The sequence below is a fragment of the Onychostoma macrolepis genome, chromosome 18 (assembly GCF_012432095.1).
Source record: "Onychostoma macrolepis isolate SWU-2019 chromosome 18, ASM1243209v1, whole genome shotgun sequence".
NCBI lineage: Eukaryota > Metazoa > Chordata > Actinopteri > Cypriniformes > Cyprinidae > Onychostoma > Onychostoma macrolepis.
This window is the reverse complement of record NC_081172.1, coordinates 28008782-28024261: the sequence shown is the minus strand read 5'-3', so window position 1 is coordinate 28024261 and position 15480 is coordinate 28008782. Positions and strand designations below refer to the sequence as shown.

The 15480-nt window shown below is 34.7% G+C and overlaps 1 protein-coding gene across 1 annotated transcript in view; it reads right to left on the bottom strand.

Moving 5' to 3' along the window:
• Positions 1-13635, bottom strand: part of LOC131523985 (uncharacterized) — a 71185-nt gene extending 57550 nt beyond the window's left edge. The window contains exon 1 of the mRNA XM_058750673.1: positions 13551-13635. Within this exon, the coding sequence (XP_058606656.1) occupies positions 13551-13600 (50 nt within the window). The 5' untranslated portion in view covers positions 13601-13635. The remainder of the gene's footprint in view (positions 1-13550) is intronic.
• Positions 13636-15480: the final 1845 nt, after the last annotated feature.

Sequence of the window (15480 nt, the reverse complement as noted above, 5' to 3'; positions counted from 1 at the left end):
AAATATGATGTCTTTCTTTTTTTTTTTTTTTTAACAATCAGAGCTGCAACCTGGCCTGTCACTGAATCCAAGTTTATCTTGTGTTTCTTTATGACTTCAGGTCCAGATCTCCATGGGCAGGATGTGAAGTGAGGCCAGTCTCTGGCACCTTCATTGATTTCTGTTGATCACAATCTTATTTGTTATTTAAATGCTAATGACACTTGTAATTGTGCAACAGGGGAAACACAATCTGATATGGAGGAGAATGATTTGTCTCAGATAGGATCCTCTCTGATTCAGAATTACTGTTAAAAGAGTGCAGAAAACACATTTGGGATTTTATTATGTGTCTCCTTCATCAGACCATGTCTGTCTGTCTATCTATTAGCCTGTCTATCTATTTATCTGTCCATCTGTCTCTCTCTCTGCCTCTATATCTGTCCATCAATCTACCTTAACATCTGTCCATCTATCTGTCTGTCTATCTGTCCATCTATCTGTCCATGCATCTGTCTGTTTATCTGTGTATTTCTATCTGTTTGTCCGTCCATCCGTCTGTCTATCCCGACCATATGTCTGTCTATCCGTCCATCTGTCCATGTATCTGTCTATCTGTCCATGCGTCCATCTGTCTGTCTAACAGTCTGTCTATCTATCTATCTATCCATCTGTATATTTGTCTGTCTGTCTATCCATCCATCTGTCCATGTATCTGTTTATCTGTTTGTCTGTGTATATCTGTCTGTCTGTCTATCTGTCTGTTTATCTATCTGTCCGTCTGTCTATCCATCTGTCCATCCATGTATCTGTCTGTCTATCTGTTTGTCCATGTATTTTTCTGTTTTGTCCTTCCTCGTACAGTTAGGTCCATATAGATTTGAACACTGACACAATTTTCAAAATGTTGGCTCTGTATGCCACCAGAATATAATTAAAATGAAACAATCAAGATGAAACTGAAGTGCAGACTTTAAGCTTTAATTCAAGGGGTTGAACAAAAATATAACATAAAATGTTTAGGAATTACAACCATTTTTATACAAATGTTCTCCTCCTTTGTGATGCTTTGCCAGGCCTCTACTGCAGCTGACTTAAGTTGTTGTTTGTTTGTGGGTCTTTCTGCCTTCAGTTTTGTCTTCAGCAAGTGAAATGCATGCTCAATCGAGTTGAGATCAGGAGATTGGACATTACAGAACATATGTATGTATGTATATATATATATATATATATATATGAAGAGTTCAGATGCAAAAGCCTGTATGTGCCGTCTGAAATTTTCATCTAAAATGAGCATTTTTATCAGGTTCCTATGTTTAGGTTCAGTAATTTTACTCTAATGGCAATGTATAGGTCCTTTTCTATGCAATGAAAGTGAAACAACTGAACATAAATATAGGAGCCTGATAAAAAATGCTCATTCTAGAAGAAAATTTCAGATGACACTTAAAGGCTTTGCATCAACTCTTCATAAATAAATATATATATATATATATATATATATATATATATATATATATATATATAAAGGGTGTCAACGTTAACGCATGCGATTAATCAAAAAAATTTAACCCGTTAATATTTTTTTTTAACGCAAATGAATCGTTTCATAAGGTTTGATCGCAACTTCTTACCATCATCGCAGCTCAGAAGGTTATCTATCATTGTGTGATCAGGGTACAGCGAAACAGTGTTGCCATGGCAGCGGCACAAGTGGGCTATTTTGAAAATACAGTCGCGGGAAAAATTACAGAGTCGTGGGTTGCGGTTTTTTGGGCTACTTTTATAATGTACCATGGCTGCTTAAGGTGTATATAGACAAATAAAAATTAAAATAGATCCTTTTACTAATGTGTATTATAATTGGAATGTATACCTGGCAACTTAAGAATGGAGAGGCGGTTGTAACATCACAAACAATGTGAGTTTCAGCCAGTGGATACATGTTAAGGCTTTTACACAGCAGAAATAAACATGACAACAGCCACTAGATTATATAAGATAATAAACACACGATTACGATAGGATATTTGTATTTTAACATCAGTAAACGACCAAATTCCACATGTGACCGTAAAAGGACATTATTACAAACACTTGATGGTGGTTTGAAGTGAGTTCTGAGTAAAAGTGTACTATTAATCTCATAAATTGTCTTATGAAGCATGATGCTAATATTAGCTCTAATGCACCTGCAGAACAGGTCCAATTCTTCTTCATAATGCATTTTGTCATAATACTTCATGTAAGGTCGCAAGAACATTTTTTGTTGTATTTATTTAGAAATACTTTTGATAATAGTTGGGTAAATGTATACTGGGATTGAATGTGGCTTGGCAAACATTTTATTGCCAGTAAAAGGCTGATAATGGCATTAATCATGCATGATCATACCTGGCAGAATTGTGAAAGGTTCTGTTTCCTTAAACTAGTTTGTCATGCATTTCTTTATTTCAACACATTTACAGGTACATCCTAGTATTTTAAATCTGTGATTAATCATGATTAATATATATATATATATATATATATATATATATATATATATATATATATATATATATATATATATATATATATATATATATATATATATATATATATATATATATATATATATATATATATATATATATATATATATATATATATGTATATATATATATATATATATATATTTACCTTCAAAAACTCCTAGGTTGCTTTTGCTGTATGTTTTGGGTCATTGTCCATTTGTACTATGAAGCGCCGTCCAGTCAACTTCGCTCCATTTGACTGAATCTGCAGAGAGTATATCCCTATACACTTTGAATTTGTCCAACTGCTTCTGTCCTCTGTCATGCCATCAATAAACACCAGTAACCCAGTGCCACTGGAAGCCATGCATGCTCATGCCATCACACTGCCTCCATCATGTTTCACAGATGATGTTGTATGCTTTGGATCATGAGCTGTTCCAAGCCTTCTCCATACTTTTTTCTTCCCATCTAATCAGGCCTTGTTTGCACCTTGTGGTGAACCCTCTGTATTTCCTCTCTATAGTCTTCTCTTAATTGTAGACTTTGTCAGTGACACGTCTACCTCATGGAGTGTTCTTCACTTGGCTGGATGTTTTGAAAGGGTTTTTATTTACCATGGAGAGGATTCTCCAATCATCCACCACTGTTGTCCTCTGTGGACGTCCAGGCCTTTTTATGTTGCTGAGCTCACCAGTGCATTCTTTTTTTTTTTTTCCTCTAAATGTACCAAACTGTTGATTTGGCCACTCCAAATGTTCCTGCTATCTCTCTGATCAATTTTTGTTTTTGAAGCTTAATAATTGTCTGTTTCACTTGTATGGAGAGATCCTTTAACCGCATGATGTGGGTTCACAGCAACAGCTTCCAAATGCAAATGGCACACTTAGAATCAACTCAGAACTTTTACCTGATTAATTGATGTAGAAATAATGAAAGAATAGCCCACATCTCTCCATGAAATGGCTTTTGAGTCAATTGTCCAATTACTTATGATCCCTTGAAAAAGTGGGGAGGAACATATTAAAGAGCTGTAATTCCTTAACCTTTCCTCCAATTTTGATGAGAACACCCTCAAATTAAAGCCCAGAATGTGCACTTTAAGCTCATATTCATTATATAACTGTAATTTGAATATGTTTTGGTCAACAGCTAAAATAATAAAAATTGTGCCTGTATCCAAATATACTGGACCTAAATGTATGTGTCTGGCTATTTGTCTTTTTATCTGTCAGTCCATCTATCTGTCTGTTTATCTACCTGTCCCTCCATGCATCTGTCTGTCTAACCTTTTGCTTATGATCCATTTGGATGGATGGATGGATGGATGGATGGATGGATGGATGGATGGATGGATGGATGGATGGATGGATAGATAGATAGATAGATAGATAGATAGATAGATAGATAGATAGATAGATAGATAGATAGATAGATAGATAGATAGATAGATAGATAGATAGATAGATAGATAGATAGATAGATAGATAGATTATTTCAGGTGCTGTGAAATCTCTTCAAGAAAACCTGAAGTTGATCCATATTGTTGTATTTGGCTTATAATCAACCCTGTCATTGCACTGTCACTGTAGCATGCTTTCTGCTAGTGCACAGAAGTTAAATTATTGCAGCACAGCCTTTAATATCACTTCAGCTCTGGTTGTCAGAAGTCAATACTAGCCCACTTATAGGCCAAACTGCTCTCAAAAATCAAATAGTGCCACATTATTATCGTACACAGGAACACATTTGGAATCAAGGAAATAGATTGCATCGATTATATACTCCTGTGTCAACATAAAATGAATTATTATCACAAACTCATCCCTAGGGATAGAAATGATGCTTTATTGCATTGTGCCTTTATCTGTTTTCACAGACTGCCCATCCATTGAGAATTGAATCACAGTGATTGACTCCTTGAACTGCCAGCAGCGTTCTTCATGATCAGCGACCAAACGTTATGCGTCATTTAGGCCTCCATGAGAACTGAGAATTATGGGAATCGACTATTTCTGACACACATCATATTAAAGCCATCAAGAGGCACTGAGTTCACATACTCTTCCATGTCCCTGTTACCAGACTCTTTGTCGTGACTCTGAAAAGCTTTGATTTCTACTTCACTTTGATTTCAAAACTACTCCATTGTGACATAAAACACAGCATAAACATCACAAAGAATGACACAGTCCTCTCCAAAGAAAAAAACTAAAAATAAATAAATTTCAAAATAAGGAATATTATATTATATCATATTATATTACATTATATCATTAATCTATTTAGTGTGTACAGCTTTCTCTATATTGTCCCCAAACTGTTTTTACACCATTACACCAAAATGACAAAATCTACTTCAGCAATCAATGTTTAAAAAACTAATTTGAGGAAGTTTCATTTTTTAAATTCGCATGTAGTCAAAATGGTTCCTAATAGAATTATAAACATAGACAAGTACAGATACGACAGCTCTACTTTCACTGAAACGTCAACAACAAGCAGCAGTAGATGTTCACCAGGGACTCATATTCTGGACATGCAGACAGAAACATGCTTGCAGGCAACACAGGGAGAGAAAAGAGACCAACGGAGGTTAGGGAGTTTTAGCATATTGAGCAGAGTTTGCAGTGTGAGTCAGTGTAAAGTAGTTTTAGTTTTATAAGTAAAGCTAGATGAGAATCCTCTTGAGGAATGATTGTTACACAAATAACTTTTCATCAAAAGAGTGCATGATGAAAGCGCACACTTCAAAAAGCTCAACTTTGTAGCTTGCACACATCATTTAGGCCTTTCTTCATCTCTGGCTACTGCAAAGTCATCCAAAAACTGTACTGCGTTTGTGTTCTGGTCAAAACTATTAAAACCTTGGCTGGGCAGTACAAGGAATTCAAAGTTGTTGTTTTTTTTCTTCCTGAGACTTATCTACGATTATTGGAGAGACAGGGGAGTGTTCTACTTATTTTAGTTCAATATATCACTTTTTCCTTATTTTATTTTATTTTATTACATTTTTGTAATATATATAATTCCTTGATTTATCTGATACAAACTAAACTAGTTTATAAATATTTTTTAAATATATATACAGTATAAATATGTGTATATATATATATATATATATATATATATATATATATATATATACATATATATATACAGTGGGGCAAAAAGTATTTAGTCAGCCACCAATTGTGTAAGTTCTCCCACTTAAAAAGATGAGAGAGGCCTGTAATTTTCATCATAGGTATACCTCAACTATGAGAGACAAAATGAGGGGAAAACAATCCAGAAAATCACATTGTAGGATTTTTAAAGAATTAATTGGTAAATTCATCTGTAAAATAAGTATTTGGTCACCTAAAAACAAGCAAGATTTCTGGCTCTCACAGACCTGTAACTTCTTCTTTAAGAGGCTCCTCTGTCCTCCACTCGTTACCTGTATTAATGGCATCTGTTTGAACTCGTTATCAGTATAAAAGACACCTGTCCACAACCTCAAACAGTCCAACTCCAAACTCCAAACACCATGGCCAAGACCAAAGAGCTGTCAAAGGACCTAGTGAATGACCTGCAGAGAGCTGGGACCAAAGTAACAAAGCCCTCAAATCCTGCAGTGCCAGACGTGTCCCCCTGCTTAAGCCAGTACATGTCCGGCCCGTCTGAAGTTTGCTAGAGAGCATTTGGATGATCCAGAAGAGGATTGGGAGAATGTCATATGGTCAGATGAAACCAAAATAGAACTTTTTGGTAAAAACTCAACTTGTCGTGTTTGGAGGAGAAAGAATGCTGAGTTGCATACAAAGAACACCATACCTACTGTGAAGCATGGGGGTGGAAACATCATGCTTTGGGGCTGTTTTTCTGCAAAGGGACCAGGACGACTGATCCGTGTAAACGAAAGAATGATTGGGGCCATGTATCGTGAGATTTTGAGTGAAAACCTCCTTCCATCAGCAAGGGCATTGAAGATGAAACGTGGCTGGGTGTTTCAGCATGACAATGATCCCAAACACACCGCCTGGCAACGAAGGAGTGGCTTCAAGAAGCATTTCAAGGTCCTGGAGTGGCCTAGCCAGTCTCCAGATCTCAACCCCATCGAAAATCTTTGGAGGGAGTTGAAAGTCCGTGTTGCCCAGCGACAGCCCCAAAACATTACTGCTCTAGAGGAGATCTGCATGGAGGAATGGGCCAAAATACCAGCAACAGTGTGTGAAGACTTACAGAAAACGTTTGACCTCTGTCATTGCCAACAAAGGGTATATAACAAAGTATTGAGATGAAATTTTGTTATTGACCAAATACTTATTTTCCACCATAATTTGCAAATAAATTCTTTAAAAATCCTACAATGTGATTTTCTGGATTTTTTTTTTTTCTCATTTTGTCTCTCATAGTTGAGGTATACCCAGAGGCGAACCAAGATGAAGTGGGGGCCCCAGGCAAAATTAATAGATGAGGCCCTTCTAAAAGATTATTTTGTTAATATACCTTTGTTACCTAGATATATATTTATACAACATACAAAAAGTAGTCAAAACACATAATATAACATAAATAGTTTAGCACATCCAGCGTAACGCGAGAGGGAGCCCCCTAGGGGGGATGCAGATATATTGCTCCATGTTACGTGTATATTATTAATAATGACATTTCCGATTGTTCAAATGGTCAGCTGTCGGGGGCCCCCTCAAAATGCGGGGGCCCCAGGCAATTGCCTGCCTTGCCTGCCCTATTGCTACGCCTCTGGGTATACCTATGATGAAAATTACAGGCCTCTCTCATCTTTTTAAGTGGGAGAACTTGCACAATTGGTGGCTGACTAAATACTTTTTTGCCCCACTGTATATATGTATATATCGTTTTTGTTACTTTTCTGTTCTGATCCTAATGTTTAGATTTGTAATATGCTTTGTGTGCTACCCACTGGTTGCTGACTAATTAATTAAAAAATAAAAATAAATAAATCTACAATTTATCCTTTAACATGAACATTGGGTTATAATTTATGGTGGTGATTAAATGTATTTCAAATAATCATTATGTCACCCCACATCAAATTAAACAGGAGGATTTGTAGATTCAGATGATTCTGTCATTTTACTACAGTAATTCCATTACAAATCACAAATCAATGGAAGCCCAATGTAACACAAAGCAAGTAAATAAGCAAGTGAATGAATGAATTAATTAATTAATTTCTTATAATTGCGATTTTGGGTTCCCAATTATGCACTGCGAAAATAATAAAGACAAAAAAAATAATAATAATAATAATCTTTAGTATTTTTGACTTCTTTTCCAGTACACATATCTAAACATTCTTAATTCATAATATATACTTTAGAAGCAAAATGACTTAAGATATTAAGTGTTGTTTTCTGAAAAACAGTGCTAGTGGGGTGTGAAAATAAATGGTAAAACAAGATTAATGATTTTGGTATGATTTTTTCCCATTCTTTTAAGCATAAATATTTTAATACAACATTTTATACTCAAATACTCTTAATATCTTAAATCATTTTGTTCTAACATGACAGAAATTCTGATTGATTGATTGTTTGTTTGTTTGTTTGTTTGTTTGATGATGATGATGATAATAATAATAATAATCTATTATTAATAATAATCTCATATTCATCTTTTTTTTCTCCCTTATTAATGCTCAAATGCTGCTCACTCAGAGCTCAAAACAGACAGAACTGGAGGCCATCATGCCACACAGAGACTCTATGAGGGGAAATTCAGAAAGGGGGTTGACTAGGAGGCCGTGGCCTTTACTTTCCTGGTGGGGGATTCGGGTTTCTCTGGGGCCTCAGTCCCAGGGGCCTCTGGCTTTGTCACACAGCTATCAGCCACAGCGATGCTGGGATCCAGGGAGAGAGAGAAAGAGTGGTTACTGAAGCAAAGCAGCAGAGAAAGACAGCAAGCGAGAGAGGAGAGCCTCATTTGTTCCTAATTCATTCCTGTGAGACGAAATCAGCGTGCTTTATTTGTCTCTTTAGGCCTGTCGATTGATTGCGAGAGAGAACGTGGGCAGATGCCAGGTCTTTAGCAGGCTACTCCATCTTAGGTGCCGTTTCACAGGGTCGACTGAAGCATATTGACTCATGACACAGATAAAAGGTGCGACTGGATGCGTGTTAGAGCTACAGCTGAACGCTACGCTTTGACACTTATTGCAGCTGCACGGGGTGATTTACATTTACCAACAAACACAAGTGCTCCATTTATTGCTGGGTGGTAAATTTTGAATTCTTGTGGGAAAACAACAGCACTACGTTAAATTATGATGATTTGAAAACCCCCTCATTTTTCCCTTCATAAATAATGACAGTCATGACAAACAAAAGAAATTACATTTAGGCAGGAAAAATAAGGCATCCTGAGTAAATCACAGTGGGACAGAAAGAGAAAGCAAACAAGCAGCTAAGAGGCCTACTACAGTACACACTGATTTAAAAAATATATATATACAAGTATTGAAGCCCTACTAGGCCATGCATTATTTTTTACATATTTTTTTATTTTTCTTGATCCCAACTTACTTTTTCTCGTGATCTCGAGATAACAAAAGTTGTTTTCTCTACATAAAAAAAGCAGTTTTTTAATTACACAAATTACGAGAAATCTTGCGCCTTGAAAGTGAGACTGGTGTTTCATTCACGCTGGCTCGGCAATAAAGTTGCATACCTTACAGCTTCTTTCTCAAGTGCCAAAACAGCTTTAGTTTTGTCGAGATCACAAGAAAATTAAGATGTGATCACAAGAAAACAAGAAAGAAAAAAATAATGCATGGCCTTTTTGGGCTTCCTTGGGGCTACAAGAAAATACTATTTCAGTCCTTTTACTTCAAAATTTCTTACTAAATAATAATTAAGTAAATGTATTACTTGCTGTTTCTTCGCACGTAACTGCAACATTTATTAGCAATTTCTAAGTAAAAAAAAAAAAAAAAAGTTTCTACACCATTTTAGTGCATTTGCTATTAAAGCGAATGTTATGAATATCATGAATTATTAAATCATAAATGCGTATGCATTTGTTAAAATGTGTTTGTTAAAATATTGTTTAATAATAATAATACAGACCACCGTTCCAAGTGATGCTTAGACCTGCTTCCAAACTCAAATATCAAGCTTTCAAATCATAAAACGAAATGGCGTGGATTTTGTGAGAGTCTCTCAAATGAGCATCATAATTTAATCTCTGAGGTAATTAAGAACTCAGGTGGAGCCTGCGCCAGATTTCATGCACCCTCACACTGGTTTGCCAGGGCGATATTCCCATGAAGGACAGAAGCCAACACTCTCCAGTGAGGGATTAATTACCCTCTCAGAAGGACAGATTGCCACTAACTTTAAATATCACAAGTTAAATGGGGATAAACGGCAATATGCTGATTTACTGATCCAAGTCACTCAATGTGGGTTGAAAGTGATATTAATACCTACTTTTCAGTGTTTTTGAATTGAAGTTGCTAATAGGACCCATTCGTGAAGCAGGCAGGGTGACTCCACATCTACCCATGGCAGAGAAAGAAAGCCATGTGTCCGCACATTTATCTCCCAGCGTTTATAATTTTATGAGGGCAGTGGCCACACTGAATTTTGGCCTGCTCACTGAGCATTCTGGGAAGGATCTCAGAGGGAATAGTTAGCTGGAAACTGGTTGCAAGTCCTGTGCAATATGTTTCAGCAGTCTTGGCTTCACAAATTAGAGAAATATTGTCAGGACTGAGTTACCCAGGACCACATCAGGTCAGAAGTCAGTGTTACATGATGCACATATTGCTGATCAACTATCACTCACTATCTGCTATCATAACATTGATATCTTACATACTGTAAGAATGTGAAATATTGCATATTTACCTATGAAAGACAAGAGTGATACATCTAATACAATTATTTACCACAAACATGGTAAATTTATCTTGATGATTGGTAATTTTAAGATTAACTTACACAATTACACAAAACGATTAAGCCATATATCTTGATTTCTTTTTTTTCTTTTTTTTCCTTTTTTTCTTGTCATATTTCCCAAAGGATCCAAAATGAAAGTTTGCACTGGAGAAAACAATATTATGGATGGAGGACTCATATTTTAGCCAGAAGCAATGGTTTGAAAATTAAAAACATCTGAATGATGGATTTGTTTCTTACAAATGCATAGCTTTTCACTTCAAAAGGTGCTAATTGATGGCCTTGAGTCATGTGGATTATTTATGGATTATTGTGATGTTTTTATCAGCTGTTTGGATTCTGACGGCACCCATTCACTGCAGAAGATCCATTGGTGAGCAAGTGATGTAATTATATATTTCTACAAATCTGCTGAGAGGAAGAAACAAACATCTATATATTTTCAGCTGATTTTTTTTTTTTGGTTTTTGCTTTTATAACCGCTGTCAGGAAATGCTGAAATGTCAATTACCCTGCTTATAGCTCTTGCCTTTTTGTGTAAAAGTATGTAAATATTTTCAATTTACTTGCTTGGAAAGATTTAAAGTGATAAATGATCAAAGAGATTTTATATTTGACTATTTTTTTCTTTCTTTTATTTTCTTTTATTATATATATATATATATATTTTGTTATTGTTCAGATTATGGTCACATCAGTGCAGTGTAGACAAAAGCACCCTCAGGTGTCAGAGAGGAAGAAAAAGTGGCTGTTGAAGAGAAGCAAGATGTCATGGGAAGATGTTTTTGTAGTTTTCATGCATGTCAGCAAGTCACTGACATGTTCCCCCTATTTTTTATAAGCCACTTATTTTAAAACATCTCCACTCTCACTGAATTTCACTTATAAAGTTATATGCCACAGACAACATCCACACAAATCAATATACTTCCTTTGTAACTTATCTTTATATTATGCATTAGTGTAATAATTGCATTCATCATTTCTGTAATTCATTCATTCATTTTTATTTATTTAAATAATCCAATTTAGACTTCTAACTATAACTACATAACTATAAGTAACTCTGCAACTACATGTCAGCTAAATTTCATTAGAGTAATAAATATTAATAAAAGCAATATTACGGTCTTTAAAGTTTCAATGTAATTTTTACGATTACTGCACAATGATTTTTAAGTGCTTTTTCAGTTGCAATTGCAATTTGGGAAACAGTCTGTAATTCCAAGATAATTTGTACAATTGTTTCACGACCTACTTAGGCTTATAATGCTTCTAGAAAATGTGGACCAGAATGGTATAGCTTATCATTATTCATTTCTAACAAATAGCCTTCTCAACTATAGATACTCTCAATCACCGTAGATCATCAGGGCCAAAGTTTCGGTCTTTTCTGAGTTCCCATGTAGCCCTGAGTTTTGTGAAGTGTGCGCTTCAAACCGTTGACTGTCAAGTGTTCTGTTTATTTGCCATGCTTTGGGATTTGACAGGCTCTGGTGCTAATCTGATGTGCCTCCTGCAATCAGCCCTGATTGAAACACCTGTCTCTCAAACGGAGAAATGGACAAATCAGGTCTACATAGCAATCAGGAAACCTCTTTAACAAATAGGTAACATGCTCTTAAGCAATCAAGTGCATCCACTAACAGCAAAATGAGAGATGCATTCATAAATGCTTCTTTTCTGGATATTTTAACTGCGATGACCCCAAAGTATTGAAGGTTTTTCTTTCATTAAAGTACCTAGAAGCCCAGCATTATGATGGGGTGATGGAGAGTAATACTTTCAGAAACAGCCGCTGAAGTCTTAAATGCTCCAGTTGGGTCGCTGGAGTTTCTGAAGTGTAATTCTTCTTAATGATAATGACAGGCTCTGCATTAACGTTTCAATCACCTCATTCTGCAACCTTCAAAAGGTTAATAAAAACTCATCTTTATGGTTATCCACAAATAATTCAAAATGCATTTTTATTTATTTATTTTTTATCCCTTTTACTTTCGTTGTTGTTGTTTAAAACCATTTTATTTTACAATGAAATATCACAATATTAATATTTATTATTTTGTATTTATTTAGTGATTTTTATAATGTTATTTATTAACAATACTACTACTACTACTAATAATAATAATAATAATAATAATAATTATTATTATTATTATTATTATTATTATTTTATTTATTTATTTATTTTAATTAAATGTTCCCTCCTGGTGGAATGAAAATGGAACTCAATCCGAGTCCTTTTCCATCTTCAAGAATCGGCTAAAAACATATCTCTTCCATCTTTTTTGACCTTCTAACTCTAGCATTCTCTATTCTAAGTCTATTCTTTAAAAAAACAAAACAAAACAAAAACTTGTCCCTTTCAGACTTGCAGTCTATTCATTTACTGCTTGTCCTCTTAAAAAAAAAACCCAAAAACAAACTAACACTAGCTTTTCTAATCTTTTTGTATTCTATCTGTTTCTTTTATTTATTATACAATTAACAAAAACAAAAAAAGGCCTCTAACACTAGCTTGCTCTATTCTTTTTCCATTATATCTGTTTTCTTTTTATTTATTATATAATAAAAAAATAATAATAATAAAAAAAAAAAGAAAAATTGCTACGTGTACTGCGTTAAGCTAACTGAGACTTGTTATAGCACTTGCATATCATCGCTCTTTTGTTGATTTTGATTGCTTCCATTGTCCTCATTTGTAAGTCGCTTTGGATAAATGTAATATAATTACATTTTTATTATAAATGTAATTAAGTAAATTGCAATATTAGTTACTTATTGTAATTCATATTTTTATTGTGTAACTGTATTGGTATTCAATCACAAAACATGCACAATAAACCTGCATCTTTAAAATTGCAATCATAATTTTTTACTTTTTTACTTTTTACTACTTAGCAGCAAGGTTTGCTTGCATTGTTTTGGAGCAAGACATTTGTTTGCATCTTGCTTTATAATTTGACTGAAATCTCATAAACAAGATGAAACTTCTGTTCGGTGCTTCCGCTGTGTTACTGTAGATTGATCCCTGCTGTAAGCGATTTCATAAAGTGGTGGGGACAAAATTGGCCATGGAAAAAAGAGCCCACAGTCATTTGTCACCTGTGAGTGAAGTACTTACAGATCGTTGTCTGTTTCTGTACGAGGCTTCTGTCCTCTCCTGTACACCATACATATCGTGGCCACCACTCCTACAATCAGACCGGCCACCACCACAACTCCCAAGATGCCAAAAATACCGCCAGGAGGTCCCTGTGGCATCGGCTTTTCTGCAGGAGAAGAGAAAGAAAGAGCATTACGAATTGTGCCTGATTCATCCCACCACCATTAAACAATTAACGATTCTGATTCACAAATATAAGAGTTTGCAGGCTGAAACAGCACCAGCTGACCACAGATAATCAAAACATCACTGTGTTTACACTCCTTCATTCCTGCATGTTAAGTCAGCATGAAGAAAACGCAGTGTGGGATCAAGCATTCTTTTCTATTTAATTGTTTGCATCTTTTCCTCAGAGACATTATTTAATCAACAATTAGGCCTAATATTGACAACAGGTTTTACTTTGGAAGTAGAATTCCAGCCAGTGTTTTTTAAGAGACATGATGGTTGAGGTCAGAGCTTAAAGGGACAGTTCACCTAAAATGAACATTCTGGCATTATATACCCTTAAGTTGTTCCAAACCTGTATGGGTTTCTTTCTTCGTTTGAGAAAGAAAGACAGAAAGAAATAAACTAATATCTTCTTTGGTGTGCAGCAGAAGAAAGACATTCATACAGGTTTGGAACGACATGAGGGTTAGTAAATGGTGAAGAAATTTTACATTTGGTGGTAGACTATCCCTTTAAAAAGGATGATAGCAGTGTTAGAAGCACAACAATGAAAAATGAAAGTAGCGACAGACCTTTTCTTCCATTATTTGACATATATCTGAGTGTAATTACTTATTGAAAAAGAAAATTGGATTTGGCACTCCAAAAATTACATGATTAAAAGAAAAAAAATAAAAGAAAAATGCATGGACGAATTGTTAACAGAAGGGTCTATATCTGTTTGGAAAATAGAATACAGTGAATAGGGTGAATTTTCATTTATGCAAAAAAACAACCAAAACAAATTCATACTGTATCAAACACACATCTTATAATAAACTTATAGGCATAGATCATAATAACATAAAATTATGTCATCATTTTTTCACCAACACATCATCTTGAATGCATATTAATTGCAAGGCTTGTGCAAATTCAGAATTTGAGCAAACTAAAAAAAAAAAAAAAGAAAAGTGTCATTACCCACTGGAACTGAAATAAGAAATTGAGGCCTGTCAAGCCAACATTGACATTTTATCTCGACTTGCTTTTTTTTTTGTTAAATTGCAGTTGAATGAATCTGAAATTCAAAGTGTAATATGAATTTCTTATAATTTTAATTTATTTTAATTCAGGTTTGAATTTCAGTTCTAGTTCCTGTTTTCTATATCAATTCATATTCAGGAACTGAACTAAAATTTACAAAGCATCATGGGAAAAATGCTTCAAAAGGTCAGTAATAACCATTTCTTTCTTTGGACTATTCTGATTTTAATCTGGTCTGTTTCTAATCTTTTTAACTGGTTATCCATACAAACTAACACAGGCAGCAACAAAACACAACAACAACTTAAGTCTTTATTGACGTTACTCTTAAAAAATAAATAAATAATAATAATAATAATATATATATATATATATATATATATATATATATATATGTCAGTTTTACCTGTGCATTACAACGCAAGGTCAACACAACACTTTAATTCTCTCTCAAAGTTTGCGAGAGGTTACATTCTCACAACCTTTGAGACTGAGAGCAAATATATGTGTGAATTTCAGTCGATACTGTTGAGGTGTGAAGGTAAAGAGGTTTCTTCTGTAATCCTTGCATCAGGGCTGAAAGCAGCAGTTTCCTTTGTATTTCAGCAGATAAAACTCAGCCTGGAAACACAAAAGCCACAGTGCAGTGATCTCCACAGGCTAATAATATTAGCTTCTTGCTAGATTGAAC